Raw genomic sequence first — 19964 nt, forward strand, 5'->3', positions numbered from 1 at the left:
CAAAGCTTGGTTTTAGATAGTTCAGCTTGTATGGTAGCTATATGCTATAGTCAACTGATCTAAACAATTTCTTTAGAGATTATTCCCTTGCCTTTCGCAATGATCCGTGTCAAATTTCGTAGGGATATCTTGCCAAATAAAAAAGTTTTCCTTACAAAGTCTGGTTTTAGATAGATCAGTTTGTATGACAGCTATATGCTATAGTGGTCCGATATAAACAATTTCCTCTGATGTTGTAGATTTTTATTGAATAATAATCCGTCGCGATTTTCGTAAAGATATCTCACCAAATAAAAAGATTTCCATACAAACACTTGATTCTGTTGTTCAGTTTGTATGGCAGCTATATGCTATAGTGAACTGATCTGAACAATTTCTTCGAAGATTATGCTCTTGCTTTTAAAAATAAGCCATGCCAAATTTCGTAAGGATATCTCTCCAAATAAAAAAGTTTTCCATACAAAATCTGCTTTCAGTTACTTCAGTTTGTATGGCAGCTATAAGCTATAGTCAACTGATCTGAAAGATTTCTTCGGAGATTGTACTCTGGTTTTCAGCAATAATCTGTACCAAAGTTTGTAAAGATATCTCGCCAAATAAAAAAGTTTGCCATACAACCACTTGTTTTCCATCGTTCAGTTTGTATGGCAGCTATATGCTATAGTAGTTCGATATCGGCGGTGCCAACAAATGAGCGGCTCCCTAGTGGGAAAAGAACGTGTGCAAAATTTCATAACGATATCTCAAAAACTTGGGGGCTAGTTTGCGTATATACAGAGAAACCGACACACAGAAGGACATGACTGAATCGACTCAGCTCATCAAGCTGATCATTTATATTAATATTACGAGTATATAATATCTTCGACATTTCCTGCTGAACATTACAAGCTCCGTGACAGACTTAATATCCACCGTTCAGGGTATACAAATACATAAAAAATAGCAAGAAATACAGAAGAATATTCCACAGACACTTGGCTGTCAGTTGCAGTTGGTGGAGTGCCAGTGAATTGGCAGAAATGAACTTTGTTGTTACTACTAAGCGAGTGGTTGCTCACTCGGCTTTTACATGAGCATGTCGTCTTTGCCTTTTTCTAATTCCTTGTGCAACTACAATGCTGCCCTTTTTTCTTGCTACATTTTACTCGGTTTTGTAGCTGTTCGAAGGCTTAGGAATTTTTAATATTTCATTAAATTAAGTGCTTCGATTCAACGAAAAGGATGCACTTTTTCTTAACTTTACTACTTTACTGCTTTACTGCTGCTGGCTTGTTGTTGTTGTGCGCTTTCATGTTCAGCAACAGAGTTGAGCGGCGGCAAGCAATAAGAATTGTGTACGAGAACACATATGTGTTCGGGTGAGTGTGTGCGAGTTTATAGTCACATGTATGGTACATTTGTGGATGAACATGTATGCGTATGTATAGGTGTGTGTGCGTGTGTGTTGAAGTGGGCACCCTTTCGGATTAGTTGCATTTGAGTGCACATAAGCTTAGCAGTGCTCAGGCAGCAATCTGCTAACTCACCCACTCGAGTAAATTAAATTCGATGTTGATGCGTTGCTAATACATACATACACAACTACACACACTCGAAAACATATATACACACATAAACACACAAAAAAATATATACCTACATCCACACAAACAAATTGCTGCCTTTCCTTCAACAAACTAAAAATGAACTTAAAGCTCTTGCTCAATTGTTTCGAACATATTCCAGCAGTTTGTGCAGTTTAACCGTTAGACGAAAACTCTTTGGCTGGCCAAAGCATGCAATATCAAAAAAATACAAAGTTTGGTCAGAGCTAGTTCGGCGTAGACGTGCGGTAGATTCGAGCATTTGAACACGCAAAAGTGGAGCGAGCGAAAGCAAAGTGAGTAAAAATAACTGTTTGTCGATATGCTCGGCGGGGCTGTGGTGCGGTCAGTCATGCGTAAGCTCAAGTTCATTGAAAGCCGAAAGCAAAGGCTTTCAGCGCACACGACCAGCCAACCAACCCAAGTGCCAACCGTACCAAGTGTTCTAGCTCTGACTACAACTGCTCAGCCACTCACTCCAACTTGGACTCACTCCCACTTCCCTGCCGCTTTAAAGCTTTTACTCTGCTTTAAAAGCATTGGTAAGATTTTGCGCATAGCTCGTGCCGCCGCCGCCTTCCCGCTGCCTCCCGCCCAGCGCTGAACTCTTAAGAATGTTGCAAGTTTGCCGAGTTACGCGGCCATAATTTTGTGGTGAAAAAGTTTTGCGTGTAGGCCAGCGCTAAGATTTTGAACAATCAAAAAAACAAAAAAAGCATTTCGTTACATTTTCGTTGCTCTTGATTTTGTTTTTGATATTTGTTGCTTTTGTAGTCTACTTTGCGTGGGTCAAATTGCCGTTTCTAATTAAATTTTAAGTATCTGTAAAAGGCACGCCCAGCGATTGCACACACATCGATGGCGATTAGTAGACATACAAACAAAGATAAGATATAGTACTTCCATTGAGCTCGCATCACTCTTTAAGATTTCAATGCATTGAGCGAGCATTCGCACCACAAATGCTAGACAATTTAAAATTATAAAGGAGTATGTCCAAAAATTCGCAAAATTCTTCAGTTTTCCTACGCTCATGGTAATATATCGCAAGCCAAGCGGAAATGTTTTTCTAGACAAACACACATTTGAGACCGTTGTCTTGTCTGACGTAACATTTCTGGTCGCAGCTGTCTTGCCGAAATTATTCTCAGCACCCAAACTATTGGGTTAGTTTTGCAGCCATTGGGATTTGACCTTCAAGCTGCACCAAAAACTAGTAAAAGTTTATTTCTTCAAAGAAAAAATCGTTAAAAGAGCAAATAATATGATTTGCATGTATTTGAGTCAGAGTTGTAGCTGGAAAAATGTACGGAAACTGTCACTGCAAAAGCCACTGATATTTATGGTTCTGCTTTCATAATAGGTGATAAGGGAGAACTTTCAAAAAGAATTTGGACGCAGGTTTAAGATATTATATATTTTTTTGTACAACTTATGTTGTAATTGGCATTTGAATGTCATTATAATACCCAGGATTATTATTGATATTTGAATATAAGATTAAATATGTCAGAAAGGTTTAATTGTCATATTAAAACGATATTGTCATATACAAAACTTTCAGCTACATATAAAGGTCGTTAAAAGAGCTACCTAGAGAAGCTTTATTAATACAAAAAAGTGGATAAAGTTTTAAGGTTCAGCATGATGGCGTTCAAGACCAACATGCCGGTTCAATTTACTTCTCCTACTTAGCCGACTTTATATCGCCACTAATGCACGGAAAGTTGATTGACAGCTGGTCACATGTAACATATTTATCAGCATAGCTAACAGATGATTGATTATTGGACTGTGTTGTCGGGACCACCAATCTGACTTTCGGCTTACTAGTTTGAAGTGCTGAAACCAAAAAGTTTCCTTGCTGTAATATACAGCGTCTACTAATGGGGATGACGTGATTTTGACAGTTCTCAGCGTCCATATTTAATTACGGATTTGTGTCTTGTTCTATCAGTGTGTTCAGTAAGGTTTATCATCTCACGTTTTACTGTACCATAGGACAGTAAATGGAAATTGTTCAAGATTATTATGAAAATTGACGATCTCCAAAAAAAGCAGAAATCCGAAAATCATCTTCACAGATGAGGCTCATTTCTTGCTTAATGGCATCGGTAACAAACATAATTATCGCTATTGTGTTGAGTCAAACCTTCGATGGTTCTGAAACGCAATTTCATCAGCAAAAATTGATGAAAAAGTTGTGAACGATCCCCATTTCCAACAATAAGGTGTGCGGTCTCAGAGTTCACATCTAAACAAGGACACATAAGGTGCAAAGTTTGTCGCCTGGTTAATTTCGAGAAATCTTCCAGTCAAATCACCACCAAGGTCATGCAATTGAATGCCTCTAGATTATTTTCTTTGAGGTATGTTGAATGAAAAATTTACTCCAATAAATCAGCAACGCTCGTGGAACTCGAAGATAACATACAACGCACTATAGCCAAAATTCCAGCCGAAATCTCCATCGGGTCATCGAAAATTATAGTAAAGGGGTGAAAATATGCAAACGGGACCGTGATAGCTATTTCTCCGACATTTGATTCAAATCATAAATGGCATAAAACTATTTGCATAACAAATATAATAGACCATTTTGACCAAATTTGAGTGTTTTTTTATTTTTCCATCCCCTTCTTCTTATTGTTGAAACCTTTATTACTAACCAAGAAATGCTTTGGCATTCAAACCATCCCAGAAAAAGATTTAATTCGGAGGATTTAAGTGAGAGTCATTTCCGGATAGTAAAAGGGCGTTTAGACAGGAACGTATTTCATTTTTAAATGGCTTCTTCTTAATATATGAAATAAAAAAACTTCCTTCGGGTCATAAAAAGGAACCTCATGAATTTTTTTTTTTTGTCTGGGATAAAAATAATATATAGCAAAAATTAGATATTTGAACTTTCACTTACATTTTGAGGTTATGTGTTATGTGTTAAGGTTAAGGATTTTTTCATTACCTACAACATTGCCATATAACTTTTTTTTATAGGTTTCGTAGTTTTGCCTGAAGTGGAGATAAACCTTTTTTAGCTCTTAAAGATTCCACCACACCTATGCCCTTCCTCTTCCCGACACTCGATCGGCGATAAATTATCTCTCCTTTAATTTCAGTTATTTTATTTTTCATTTCCAATGGGATTAAACATACAATGATTTTCTTTCATTTATTACCATTTTCAGAGTCTTCATCACTGATGTTAGATGACAGCAGATCTTATTAACTCATATAAAGAATATTATTTAAGATTCGCGACCGACCAAAAAACTTGAAGTCGATACTATGCGAACTAACTAGCATTACTTGAGATGACACTAACACAAAATTTCTTTACGTGTTATATGTTCAATTTTGTTGGAATCCTATGCCTCATTGGTCCATATTTCTTTAAAAATGATGCCGTGAAAACGCAACCATCTATTGGCGACAGTTATTGAGTCACGATAACCAACTATTTGATACCTGAAATTAGAGTTCGTGATCTCGGCGACATATAGTTTCAACAAGACGGCGGTTTTCCCCACACGACTCATAAATCAATGGTTTTATTGAGAGAACACTTCGGTTAGCAGATAATTTCACATTTTGGACCAGTATATATTGGGTAGTCGAAAAACTTTTTTCGCATTTTAATCAGTGTAAATCTAAATTTCGAAATTTCCAGAACGGAAATGAGCATGTGATTTACGTGCTTATATGCTTACGAACGGCATTTTCGTATTTCCAAAACATTTACATTGTGATCGTGTATATACGGTCGTTTGTAATACCCAACTTCCTAAAATCCCAAGGACCATGTGAGTCGAAAGCAATATCGATTGGTTTATGGTGTTAAAAATAAGCGTTGATGCAGTAGAGCTACTAATTACTCTGTACAACATTTTGTCACTTTGTTAGGCTAATGTACTATTTTCTGTGCCATCATATTTTTCAAAAGAAATTAAAAACTTCTTTTAACGAAATATTTACTACGAAGAACACAATAAATAGCAAATGAGCCAACTTTTGTTTGAAAGAATTTAATTGTTCAGGTAATTTTCTAAAGACTTTAAAAACTAATAGTAACTTGCTATTGAAATAGATCAGAAGAATGCTGCTCCAATTACGTAAATTATATCAGAAAGCGATGACTTACTTGCTAGTCATTTTAGTATTTGCATCGCCTAGCATACCATACATATTATGTATCTATGTATTTATTTCCTTGCAAAGTATATATATATGCAAGCATACCCTCGTATATATATGAGTGAAAGGTTCCAGTCATTGCGTATGAACAGCAATTACTTTGGCATTCATGACTGCCTCGGCAACCGTGGCAACCCAGGCAACCAGCTTCACTGGTGGCATCAATGAGTTCCGTACTGTTAATTTGACAAAAGTGCAACTTGTAATTTTCTTTCTTTCTGTTTCTTTTTTGCAACTTTCTGATTCCTGCCTTTTATATATATTTTTCTATTGCACTTTTCTCGACTTTCGACGCTCTTTAGCAACTCCATTTTTTCCATAACGCTCCACCGATGCCCACGAGATACACGTGTAGCTTGCGAGTTGATCTTTTCATATGCATTGTGTACCATGACAAGCACTTTCCTGCCGTTTGTGGAGGTGTGTGCCACAGCCATTGTTGCCATATAGTAAGGAAATAAATAAAACTCAGACTTTAATTTAAAGTGTTTCATATTTGTTCACAAAAAAATACGAATAAGTTTGGTGGCGAGAGAGAATATTTCTTCTTCATTATAATTAAGTGTCAAAAGTGGCAGAAGGACAACGACTGGACATGCTTTGAAGTTACAATAAGTTTATCGGCTCTACTCTAATTGTTTGAAATACTGAGGAGTCGGAGTTCGAGGTATACGACGATATGGGTTTCGGTCCTTTGGACTAAACAGCTCAAGACAACAAGTTAAGATTGACTGCTTCACAAATGTCATCTGAACCATATAATCTTATGAAGAGCAGGCCCATCCATACAAAAAGATAATTTATGAATTAAGGCACAATAAGGGAAAAATATCACTTTTGAGGACCCTTGGCTCATACTCGGTGTACCTCTTAGGTTTTTAAGCTCCAAGGCTGTTTCAGCGAAGCAACTAATTATTTGTCGGAAGCACCGATATCGAATAACAATATCATATATCTGCCATACAAGTTGATCGATCCGAACTGTTCCCAAAGAATCGTTTCAACTCCAAAAAAGTTGTTCTGATCGGATCACTTTAACATATACCTGTCATACAGAATCATCGACAGAATTCAAAATAGACATTTAAGCTATAAAACTACTTCTGCAAATTTATAGTTTTGGCTGGCGGAGTTAATTTTTTTTCTTGTTTTGGGTTGTTCTTAAATGAAGGGAGTCCAAAGAGACGCCGAACATTCTATCAGATCGTAACCAAGTTCACCTTATCCAGGTGCCCGGTCACAAAAGTATAGTCAGAAATAAACTGGCTGATGAGTTCGCCTGCTCCGCAGCATCCACAAACATGGTCAGAACCGAACTTTTCATTGCGGTTGGTCTCTATATAATAAAGGAGCTGCTCCGCAAGGATGGAGGAGTAGACATGGAGGGGTATTGGCAACAATCCCAAGGCATCTGCCATACTAAGATAACATACTAGTGGGTGGTTACAACCTTAAAAAGTTTAAATATGTAATCAACCACCCAAGAAACAAACTCAGACTAGCTGCTGTTTTCCACACTGACATTATACTCTCAAAAAGTCCTTATATAACATGGGAAGAGCTTCTTTTGCAAACTGCCGGTTCTGCGACATGGAGCCTAAGACTCCGGAACACCTGCTAATGGATACATAGCAGTCTGTAGGCAGAGGATAAAGTCCCTTGCATCCATGTTTCCAAATAGGGATCACATCGCCTCAATGGCACCCAGCAGTATATTGGAGTTAATCAGTTTGCTGGGGCTAAGTGAGAGGTTGTGACTTAGGAGAGGTCACAATAGACCTTAGGTCGCGGTGAAATCCTGATTTATTTACTTAATCTAATCTTATCTAATCTCCAATCGTAGTTTTTGGACTTAATCTTGGTATAAAGAACTAAGGGACACCCCGGATCTAAAAGTGTTTTAACTCTCAAAATTTTGGACATAAGATTTATCGTAATTTTTTTTGATGATAGACTTGGAGACTGAGCATAACTGCCAATTTCCGACGGTGCTAAAACTTGCTTTACTAGTAAGCCTGAGTCCAGCTCTATATGCAGACCAAGAACATATTTTTCCGGTTCAGCTTTCTGATTTGCTTTCAGCATAAAATGATCCTCAGTCAGCTGCATGACTTCAGCGACATATTACTAAGATCCTAATAGTAGTTATTTCTCTCACTAAATCGTTCAGTTCATTTAGATCTTTATAGACTAGAATTATTTCAGTATACAAAATGGTAAAATTTCACTTAAGACTACTGCTCTTATCAGAAAGTCTAGTTTATCAAAGGCACATTACAATTTATATAACAAAATTATTTTGAAGTTCATACTCCGTCGAAGACAATCTCTCAAGCTCACATCCATAACTTAGTCACAAGTAAATCTCATATTCACTATGCTTTCAAGCTGAAACGGCAACTCTGTTCACATTTTCGTTTCACTACATTTTTCTGCTTTGCTCATTTATTTTTATTCTGCACATTTTGTTTTTTTTTCTCCGTCTGTATTATCGCCTTTGTTGTGGTTCGTTTAATTTTATGACTTGGCAGGAATTTTACTACCTTATTCGTGTGATTTTGTGCAGAAACAAAGTCGTTTGTTGCTTCCTCTTTGCGCTCTGCCAGTTCATACGGCATTTTTTGCAGCTTCTTCAGCTGCTTCTTGCTGCTTCTTACAATGAGTTAATATAATTTAAGTGCACAATTGTTTTCCACTGACATTAAACATACGGATTTTCTTCATGGCTACTGAGAGCCATTTATGGGTTTTTCTTTTCGCCATTTCTAAATTCGGTGCACAAATAACGAAAAAAGAGGCATAACAAATGACGTTAGTCAAAACGCGTACAATGGAGGGAATTTTTTAATTTCGTGGCGCAACAGTTACGAAATTACATTTAATACACGGCAACTTTATAACGGTTAAAAATCAAATACAAATCAGTTGGGAAAATAAAAAAAACTGCTACAACACTTTCAGTTCTCACCTGAGCTGGCGGTTTTTCCTAAGAGACCTACAAGCGTATGCCAAGCGTTGCATGTAATTAGACGAGAAGAAATCGGATTAGTAATTCTTAGTTATTCTTGCATTTATAACGAAATTATAATTGCCAAAATATTGTGTTTTTTAGGAGGGGAAAAATAAATTTTGAAATGATGGATTACAAAATATATGAAATATTTAAAAACAGTGAAAGTGATTACATATACACACATATATGAAGGAAGCAAAATAAAATTTACCAATTTGATAACGGCTCATTAATTATAAATTATATCCAAAGAAAAAATTTGTATTACGAAATGAATCACAATTCTCCAACACACAATCCTCAACACTGTCTCATACGACTATACCCAAATAGTTTTCTCAAATGATGCTTTATACAAAACCAAGGTTAAGGAACTACATTAGAACTCGATTCGAAACTTATCTTTTAAAAATACATATTCAATTATAAAAAGAAACTTTGGAATGAAAGGTTTGAAAAAAGCTTTGGAATGAAAGCTCTGCAAAAAGCTTTTGAATGAAAGCTTTGAAATGAAATTTTGGAATGAAAGCTCTGTAAAAAAACTTTTGAATGAAAGCTCTGAAGAGACAGCTTTGAAAATCCTAGAATCTCGTGAGAGAGTTGCATTAACTAGAATTTTCTAAATTCGGCAGCAATTTTCCAAAGATGTTCGAAAACGCTAGAACTTTCCATTGCTTCTCCAGTCGTTCTAGGCAATCAGGACTCGGAGAAATATGAAATACTAAGATACTAAAAACATCTAACGATATTCTAAATGATGCTTTATTTTTGTGCTAACAAGAAATTAACTAATAAGGACCATGCATTAGCTTCTTTTCAGAATATGGTCGGCCGAATGCATGCCGGACGAATGGAATTTAAGTGTGTGCTCTGCCCAATCCACTAAAAGGGAGACCGAACAATCTGCGCCAACTACAATGGATTGGACCTCGCCAGATATTCAACATGCGCCATTGTCTTGGAAAATACCCGTGGAAAGAAGATCGATCTACACCACCTGTAGTTTTTTTCATAGCTACTTTTGACAGCACAAAAAAGAGCTGCCTTTATGTCGCTATGTCTGAATTTGGTGTCCCCGCAATACTAATACGGATGTATAAACTGACGTTAAGCAATATCAATAGCTCAATCAGGATCGGGAAGAACCTCTCGTAGCCCTTCGATAACAAATGAGGTTTCAGACAAGGCGACTCCCTATCGTGCGGTTTCTTCAATCTAATGCTGGAAAATATAATTCGACTTGCAGAGATGAATCGAGAACTAGGCTCCCAAGTCACTGTTGATAGACATAGATAGATAATTTCGTCTATCTTAGAATTAACATTAACCCCAAGAATACCATCAGCCTTTAAATCCAACGCAGATTAACTCTTGACGACAGGTGCTACTTCGGACTGAGAAGGCAATTGAGAAGTAAAGTCCTTTCTCTACGAATAAAGACCAAACTCCATAAGTCACTCATTATTTCCGTCCGTTCCTATTATATGGTCAGAGGCTTGGTCATCTGTTGACTCGACGTTATGAATTTTTTAGAGAAAGGTTTTGCAGAAGATTGCTGCAATGTTCAGTTTATGTTAGACATGCTTAAAGCTTTATAAATCAATATTTTTGGAGATCATATATTCTGTTTTCAAAAACTAGAATTTGTCGCAAGACCCGAAATGGTCTTATGCTAGCTACATTTTAATATTTATATTTTTAAGTGACCTCTATAGGTCGATTTTGACCTGAAGTCCCTGTACTAACATAACAGTTGACTTTTTCATCTTTGACTGGAAATCATATCTTGTAGACACAAGTTAGATATAGTTTGTAAAATACTGGTTATTTTTGGAAACCCTATGGGACCAACAAGAGTAAAGCTCTACAATAGTTTATTTATAACTATGTTATGTATCATAAGGCGTCAAGAACTCATTATCAGCTCTGAGCACATTTGTAAACAAGCAAGGACCATAAGGAAGTCTATTATCTTTTTGACTTTACAACTTAGTCAAATATATAATCATACTACAGCCATAAGCGTATCGAAGATGGTGAACTGAATGGCGCAGTAAAAGTTGGTGAGATTTACCTGATACCAAAATTGGCTCAAGCAGAATTATTTGAGCTCTGCCCCCGGCGAAGCAGGCATCCGTGATACGTTTGCTAAATTCCTCGGGACCCATAATGAGTACCGAAGGCCAAGAACTCAAAGTGAGTCCAGAAAAGACGGTAACGCAAAAATATGGATTTGAATGACACTCTAAAGAAATATATAAAAGCAACGAGTTTATTGGCGAGTTCTCAATCTACCGATTCACGGCGTATTATGGCGTAAATGCGTATGCATCCATCTCTATATACGAATTTAACTCTCAGCGACTTTTCTTCACCTTGGATCTTGAAGGAGTATGGTATAGCTGGAAGCGATCTGAGCAATATTAGTCGAGGAGACCGAGATCTATATAAAGTAAATATGCTTTTTGCTACGGAAAAGGCAAACTAAAGTTGGAACGTCGCTATGAAAGTGCTGATGATTTCGATAGTAAACTGAATTATTGAATTTAAAAAAATATATATTTTTCTCTGGAGGAAGGGGTCACGTGTAGAAGTTCAAGCAAATGAAGAAAGTCCTCTGAGCGCAATTCACTTGGAAATGGCCAGAAACGATTATTTTACATATGGCTCAAGCAGCTCACGGCTTCCGGTCTTAGACCAAGTATCCTTTGGGTAGTCAAAGAAAATTCGTTTGAAGGCGAGCTTAAGTGAGAAGGCGAAACATCGCTCCCCAGGGTTGTGTGCTGGGTTTGGAACTCGAGTCGTAAAAGACACCGGCAATGAAAAGAAGAAACAGTCTGTTGTTGTAAGCTCGGCTATAACTGCGTAGGCGGTGTCGATGCCAATAAGGAAGCAGATATGGTATCTTTCTTTGATCACAGTGAATATTTCAGTACTCTCTTTAAAAACCATACACTTTAGGAATTTAGGAAAGAACTATTGTACCAAGAGTTCAAACAGGGCTTCATAGAATTTATTAATATTGAATAAAGAAAGCAGAAAAAGAATATTTATTACATAAGAAAGTTTCTTGAAGAATTATCTAATCGTCTGGAACGCAAACGAAACCTTAATGATCTATCATATGGACTTTTAAGTTAGATACCCAGAAACATAGTAGTAGAAACGAGTCATTTAAAAAAACAAGCCTATCTTCCACTAGCTATTAATAGCTATTACATCAATAATCAAATATCAAATTATAACGAATTATAACGAATTATTAACTGAAAAAGTTTTCCCCACTTCGTTAGTAAAGAAACTATTTACTAGTATATATTTCTCTGGCAACTTTTGTGCAAAACTTAATCAATTACTCGACAATTTATCGGAGCAAGTGTGTATGGAACAATTATCTTTGTTGCTGATTGCCAAAGGAATGTTGTGGAACTTATTAGCGAACTAATTTCCAAATAAACGGAAACTTGAATGACACTAATGACAGGCAACAAGATTAGATTAGCAATCGATAGCGACTACACGTTTCAGTTTCCACCGACATTATATATATATGTATATATACAAATATATGTATATATATACATATCGTATTGACACAAACCCCACTTTCATTTAAGATGGCAATGACGATGGCGGTTAATCAAGTGCCCGGCACTCGTACATAATTGCCACAATGCCGTGGCAAATGCGGCAAACAAAAATTGAGTAAAACACCGAACTATGGCCACGAAGATATTTCCGGTAAATTGGAAGCCGGAAGAAGGAAATTAGATCATTTCAAACCCTAACAAGCTGACGGTTAACTAGCGATGACACAGCGACTGAACATGGCGAGAAGGATATGTATGTATGTATGTATTATTGGTGAAGTGGTGTTGGTCGCCATTGCGCACAAAAAGTGTACACACTCACTCATGCATATAAAGCACGGCGGCAGCCGACAGACAACGGCAAACTTAAAGGATACAAAGCAACGCAAAAACAAAAGGTGGCATCGACAGACACCACTACATATGTACACACATACAAATGTTCCGACAAACGCACAAAGGCAAAGTGGTCGCAAGAAAGCGGTGAAAGCAACGCGAAGCAGGATGAAGGGAGTGAAGTGAAGTGAATGAGTGCGCTAAAGGAAACATTTTTGGATGGCGGGGAATGATTGTGGATGGCGGAGTACGAAGTATAAGGATTGAGTATGCAGGCAGACGAAGGTATAGTGGAATCAAACAAAGCTTTGGCAGCCAATTTCATACCGAAAGTGTTCGATTTTTTTCGGCGCTCATTTGTGCGTTGAGGTGTAACCGCGTGCAACGAGCCGCAATATGGCTATGTGTGTACATACATACAGACAAATTTTGAACCTTCTCTTACGTTGGACTATTATTTTGCGGCATGTTGCTTCATTAATTTGCCCAGCGTTGATGGTGACGTTAAACAAATATTTGGTTGCCTCAGCGCTGGTGGAGACTAAGTGCGGACACATGCGGGCATGGCGGCTACTAATTTATTAAGTTAGCTCACAAGAAGAAATATTGACTGAAATTATTTACTAAACACACAACGTAAGTTGGATAATCGTGCACAAAATGGGCGAAGTATTTCAGCAAACTAAATATGTTTACAGTTACTTTCTTTAGTTGGGTTAACTAGGTGTAGTTTAGTGTGACTGTATGTGTGTGTTAGAAAATTTGAAAGGTTAAAAATGTGGTTAGTGGTGTTACAAGATAAAGGTGTACAATAATAACTCAAGTGGAGGAGGTTGGGGAGAAATATTTAGGGTGTTTACAAAATATATTCTTTCGATTAGTGGATGCGGTCTCTGAGAAGAGTCTGTATGTACCCGGACTAGTCAAAATTTTAGAAACATGTTTACAGTTAAGCCTTACGGTTTAAAATTGTATCTTATCGTAGAAATTCTTAAGCTTTCGGACCCTTCTTAGTTCGTATAGAGTTCTAACAATGCCTAATTTTCTGATATGCCTCATTGGACCTTCACTACTTTGACTCTAGCTGCAATTTAAAGTCAACCAATAACCGTATAAGTTCAAAATTCATACTTTCATAACATTACAGAATGTCTCCTATCCTTCTTCGTCTGAAACTAGACCTACGCTATCTACATGAATGTTTTGTGAAGTGAGTTTAGTAGACCTGAACTCTGAACCGTAAACCGAAGCTATTTAGAAGACAAAAAGTGCTAATGGGACTCTCAATATCTTCATTGTCTATGATTTTCACGAGAATTGCCTTTACTATATATATATATATATATTAAAATTTAAAAACTGGTGAATCGAACAACCAACTGGTATAATTCAAAAAGATTGGTGCATGCCAAAATAGTTAGAAAAGCAAGCATTTGTATAAATCCATATCCATGGTCACTTATATATATTTCAAAATAAAACGACTTGCGAACCGAATAAGCAACTGGTATAATTCATTTATGTCTTTGAAGATAAATCCATTTAACCTCTTATACTAGAAGATATGGTTGTTTTCAAACGAAAATTGTTTAGCCAGAGAGAAAAGTACTAACACAGTATGCAAGAAAGTGATGAGTCAATACTTCTGAGCTAAAGAGATGTTTTGAAAAACAACTAGAGAGGATAAGGCACTTTGGGCCAATGTGTTCGTATCCTCATAATCTTCAATAGACTAGTTAAATTTGTTCTGCTCTTCATAAGAAACAAATATTAGATTGACGAATCGACATCTATACATCTTCACTTTATAACAGAACCTTCTCGATTTCGATCGTCAATTTGTATGGCATCGATATGCTATAGTAATCCGATCTCAACAATTTATTCGAAGACTGCACCATTGTTATTTTCTGAACATTCGGATATACTCACACACTTTGACTTCATGTCGGATAACTTGGATCATTGAGTCGCTAAACCGAGCTCTGTCGGCTCTTTCTCTGCTCACATACCGACGAGGGAGTTGTGGGTGGGAAGAAGCAGTTGGAGGAGGGCTTCTTTACGGATGTGTCAAAGCTTGAGGGGAACATTGGTGGAGGTGTTTACTATCAGGAACTTTTTATCAACTTCCGTTTCTGATTTTCTGACTATTGCAGTATCTTCCAAGTAGAGGTTGTAGTGATTAAGGTAGCAGCAGATCAACAACCCCGGAATGGAGAGAAATCACCATTCACTCGGATAGCAGAGCAGCAATACTAGCCTTCAATTCATTTACAGTGAGTTCAGGATTGGTCGAGGAATGCCTAACCTCACGTCAGTAGCATCGTGTGCCTTTGCAATAAGACTGGTATGGATGCCAAATCATAGGCGAATTGCAGGAATTTGCAAAGCTGATAAGCTAGAAAGAAAATGTACTCTCGGTCAGGGTCACCATCGTTACATGCGCTGTCCCAAAAGCCTTTTAGCCCTAGATTGATCGCAAGACATCTAGTGATCTTTTTGCCCTCAGTAATGCTGGCTTCTCCCTAGTTGGATGAAAGAAGATTAGGTGGAAACAACTCAACACTTCCTTCTGGACTCTTCCGCGTTTAGAAGGTCAAGCATAAACATCCCATCGAAATGGCGGGAGTGGAAGTTAAGCGCTGTGCAAGTTTGTGGTAGCTATTTTGCTAACTTATACATTTGAACACAGGAGTTCTTCATTCCTCCACGTGCTATCTTTGATCAGCCATCTAACCTATGTACCTTGTCATATAAGTAGCTTATAGAAAGAATTGGACATTTATATAATTTCAGATCCATTGCTCAACAACTGAGAACTGGTTTTCGTATATATAGACAGATCGACTCCTTCTGGGTATTAGAAACTCAGTGGAAAATTTCATATACCCTACTCAGGGTATAAAAAAAAAACAAAAAACCAGCTTATCTCGCTGTATGTTTCACAAATTTAATATCTGTACAATTTTTCTTGCATTTTGCATGCAATTAACTTTAAAGATAATAAACAGATAAACAGAGTTGAAATTCATGACATATCTGTCAATGTTCTCGTTGACGCCAATATTAATATTTCATTAATGAAATCCGATTAATAGCTTGCCAACAAACCACGTGTCTTTGGGCCAATGCACACAACAATACCGTGGATATAACATATTTATAATATATAATATTACCAACGTGTATATATGTACATATGTATGTACATATATGATATATACGGATGTTGTTGAGTGTAAACACTCGCTGCTCAAATATAGGTAACATTATGCTCGCAAAAGTTTTAATGATGATTGGGCGCGTTGCGCGCGTGCGGGATGCGGTAATCGATATGTTGCTTGCGTGTTGTTAATTTTTATTAAGGATTAACGCTGACACATGTCACTGTGCAGGTCCTTTAAATCGATTGCCGGCTTTCTGTCAGTTACCTACGCTTACGGTAAGCATGTAGCTAGAGAGCGGAAGCGTAAAAAAATACGTGCATACTAGATGCGGAAAAATGTGGCAGCTTATTTACGACATTAGTCTGGTCGCTAAATGAGCAAAATTTCGGATTAAATAAATTTCAGGTTATAGAAATTTTTTCTTTTCCATGGAAAGATCGCCTTCGCTCCGTAATTTCTCTGCTCGTTTTGTTTGAGTTCGATGCTTATATCAAAGAATTTAAGTTACTTTTAATAGTTATACCAAACTATGTAATTTATACCAGTTCGTTTGGCCTCAACCCAAAGCGTAATTTTTTGGATCGAGGTTCCTACGACTTTTTCAATTACATATTTATTAGTCTTAACCAATTATATGTAATATTCTAGAGTCTAGTCTAGTCTGCAGATCGTTTCGAGCTATTATAATACAGTCTTCTTCAACTTTTGCTTTTGAGCTGCATTTCTCTCCATCCAGCTGACAAACAATTTAATTTTATTATACTAATATGTGTGAATTATACCAGTTAGTTGTTCGATTCTCAATACAAAGTTACTATTTTTTGAATAGAAGGGTTTCCACGTTTTTGTCTATTTCATAGTTTGGGCAATTTTCTTTGCTAATATTGGCAAAATTTTAGAGACAAACGTATTACTATTTTTTTGTAACATAGAAACCTACAAAAACTTTCTTCGCTTATCCACTTCTCAGATCGCTATGCCAAAGATTGGTTAACTTGTCGAAGAAATTTTGTGTAAAAGCCTAACATTACAGTTTCTGTAGTTAGGTCAAATACAAGAGACCAACTTGACTTAGTTTTAAAAAAATTTTCATATGCAACTAAATTTTATTGCTGTTGTAGTTGAACCAAATACAAAGGAGTATCCTTAGCCCACATGCTAGTCATATATATACTTGTTTTTTCATTTATATTTTGTTATACCAGTTTTATGAGAGTTATACCAGTTAGTTTTTGGCTTCAGCATCCACCAGAAAAGCCACAAATTGCCCGTTTACATTATATATTTTGCTGTACCATTTTTATAAGGTTTATACCAGTTGGCTGTTCGATTCTCTGTTACTTAAACCTCAATGAGAATTGTTTAAAATGACAAGAAAGTATCCGAAGCCCACAGGCAAGTCGTATATCTACTTATTTTTTTCAAGTTTTATAATACCAGTCTTATAAGAGTTATACCCGTAAGTTTTTGTTTATGGGACTCACTAAAGAAGTTACAAAACTGCTTGTTTTATTTCTATATTTTTTATACCAGTCCCATAAGATTTATACCAGTTGGCTATTCGATTTGTTAATCCTTACAAATTTTTTAAATCGAAAGCAGAATCGTTGACGTTCTCATGCTAAAGTCACTACCCCTAATTGGTAGAAATTTAGATGAAAATCACAGAGAAATTTCGAGGAAGTTAACCATATGAGACCACGACACAAAATAATCTTACCTAAGTAGGATAAGGAATTGTGTTGGAAAGCTCAAAACGCTACGTCGAACTACATATGTCCAAGAGAGATCTCTCGAATTTGTGTCAACCTTACGACCTAACCTAGCTTCTGTCCTCGAAAAGTGGATCTAAAATTATTACGTAAACTGAATATATTAAGAATCCTGGTCCAACCTAACGAACACACACTCACACATACACCATTAAACACACATGCGTGCTCTCTTGCGCTTCGTGTGTCCGCACAACAATGCCACATTGTACATAATGTATTAAAATAATGACATAATGTGTATATGAAAACCGCATTCAGTTTAAATAATAATTATGCAATTTGTGTAATAAATAAAAAAAAGCAAAAACAACACCAAACAAAGTGCCAAACAAGTGACGAACTTACATAAGAGAGCCGCTGTGTTTGTCAGTTGCGCACTGCCCGGATTGGTGGCCGCATTGGTGAGTGAGGGTTGCGTCATCGCCGCAATGGCGGCCAAGTTTTGTACCGTCATCGGTGGTAGTAATCCAGCTGCGGCGGCTGCAGCCGTTGCCGCGGCCGTTTCCGCAGAATTCGTCTGAGCGCCCAAACCTGCAGCAAAGAAAACAAAAATTTTCACATTTTAACCCCACTTCAACTCGCTGAGTACGTTTATTATATAACCAGCACGCTCGGCCGCAAAATGACCACAAACGGCGGTCACCGCTGCGGGTACGCACCTTGCAAAAGTTGCTGCTGCAGGCCGACCGCCTGCAACTGTTGCAGCAATTGCAGTGAGGCCGGCGTAATGGCATCGGCACCCAACACCGGACTCGCCTGCTGTGGCGGATTCGGCAGTATCGGCGTTGAAACGGTGGTGGCGGTCTGACCCAACGGTATATTTATGTTCGATGCCAGATTCCAGAGATTCGCCTGTATTTGCTGGATCTTCTTTTGCTCCTTCTCCTTTTGCGTGTCGGCGAATTTCACAACCAGTGGCGATGTGCAACCTTCCATTGTCTTGTTTTGGTTCAAAGTCTGTGTAGTGAAGAAAATAGATTAGTTCAATTTGTTTTCTTTGTGAAAAACTAGTTGCTAGGAAATGTTGCCAAGTGAGCGTAACAAATATTGCATTTGGCGCTAATTAGTCGCTCATTTGAAGGGAAATTTGGCGCGGAATTTAATATCATTCGTAACGTTGGCATTACCACTTTTATCGCTGATATCGCCGCGTGTTTAGTTGCAAATGTAACAAAGGCACACCCTTTACTCTGTCCGTTCTGATCCCGCAAGACCGTGCACTCCTCGATGGCGCCGTGAACTTCGAATAATTTGCGTACGTCGTTCTCGTTCAGTTTCTTATTGAGCATACCAACGAAAAGCTTCCGTTCTGCAATGAAGAGCAAAAAAGGGGAATTTAGTTTTACAAAATTGTACGAAATTGTTTGAATTTGTAGTTGTTTTAATTCGAATATATAACACCTTGGTTCGTAGTTTGATTGCTAACGAGTGCACAACCCTTCGAGTATTTTTTATAGGAGATTTAAAGTTCTTGTCCCTCTGATCGTCCGCCAAGCGATAGGTGAAAAGTACGAAATCATTTTTTGTCATTAGGAGAAGGTGGATACTGTATATTTCGAAGTTATGACACAACAGTGCCGTGGAATCCAAGTCGCAAGAGCGACTTCAAGGTCTTATCGTCCGAATAGATAATAACACTTCAGATCTGAAAGTATTCGACACAGTGTCCGCCGGGGAAAGCAGAGGAAGTGGAAGGCCTCCACTCCGTTGGAAAAAACAGGTGGAGAAGAACCTGGCTACACTTAGAATCTCGATTTGGTGCCAAACAGTGAAAACGAAGAAGAGAAAGGGTACTGTAGATAAATGAAATCCGACAATTGCTAAGCCAAACAAAATTTTAAATTCCAGCAGTTATTATCACTTTACAATAAATAAAATCAAAAAAGGCCTCTAAGGCGTGGCTGGTCTCTTCGAATGAAGTAAACGAAACCGGAGTATAAATGCTTTAACCTCAGATATCGCATATGCAACCCTGTGCTTATTACTGACTTTATGTAGAATCTCAGTCAATTTAAGTCCGTTCTTGTACCTATACCTCCTATACTTTTGAGGCGCCTTATGTCAATGTCAGCTATATTTCTTGATTCACCATAGTTAGTACTGTCGAGATATTTCAACCTTAGTCTTGTAAGAGCTGAAGGAATGAATGCTCACCTGCCTTTAAGAAGATCCACGTTGGAGTAGAAAATCTATTGGAACTTTAATAGCTGCGCTTCTGCCTCAAAGATACTGTAATAAGCAGAAAGCTTAAGCTGAACGGAGTTCTACCTTCAGAAAAGCGTGCAAAAGCTCACCGTGGACCT

The 19964-nt window shown here is 37.4% G+C and overlaps 1 protein-coding gene across 8 annotated transcripts in view; it reads right to left on the minus strand.

Annotated features, from left to right (window-relative positions):
- The window catches only part of LOC105223795 (CUGBP Elav-like family member 2), a 329720-nt gene that overhangs the window by 38747 nt on the left and 271009 nt on the right, over positions 1 to 19964 (minus strand). For 5 of the 8 annotated variants that reach the window (XR_007421401.1, XM_049446813.1, XM_049446814.1 and 2 more), the window contains 4 exons: positions 18789 to 18970; positions 18321 to 18618; positions 18007 to 18192; positions 8749 to 8775 (listed from right to left, as the gene is read on the minus strand). Coding sequence is in view for 7 of the 8 variants with exons in the window: in XM_049446813.1 (XP_049302770.1) it covers positions 8749 to 8775; positions 18007 to 18192; positions 18321 to 18618; positions 18789 to 18970 (693 nt within the window). In the remaining variant the exon portion in view is untranslated. The remainder of the gene's footprint in view (positions 1 to 8748; positions 8776 to 18006; positions 18193 to 18320; positions 18619 to 18788; positions 18971 to 19964) is intronic. The other 3 variants (XM_049446816.1, XM_049446818.1, XM_049446819.1) reach the window with 1 other exon arrangement.

The sequence above is a fragment of the Bactrocera dorsalis genome, chromosome 1 (assembly GCF_023373825.1).
Source record: "Bactrocera dorsalis isolate Fly_Bdor chromosome 1, ASM2337382v1, whole genome shotgun sequence".
NCBI classification, from domain to species: Eukaryota; Metazoa; Arthropoda; class Insecta; order Diptera; family Tephritidae; genus Bactrocera; species Bactrocera dorsalis.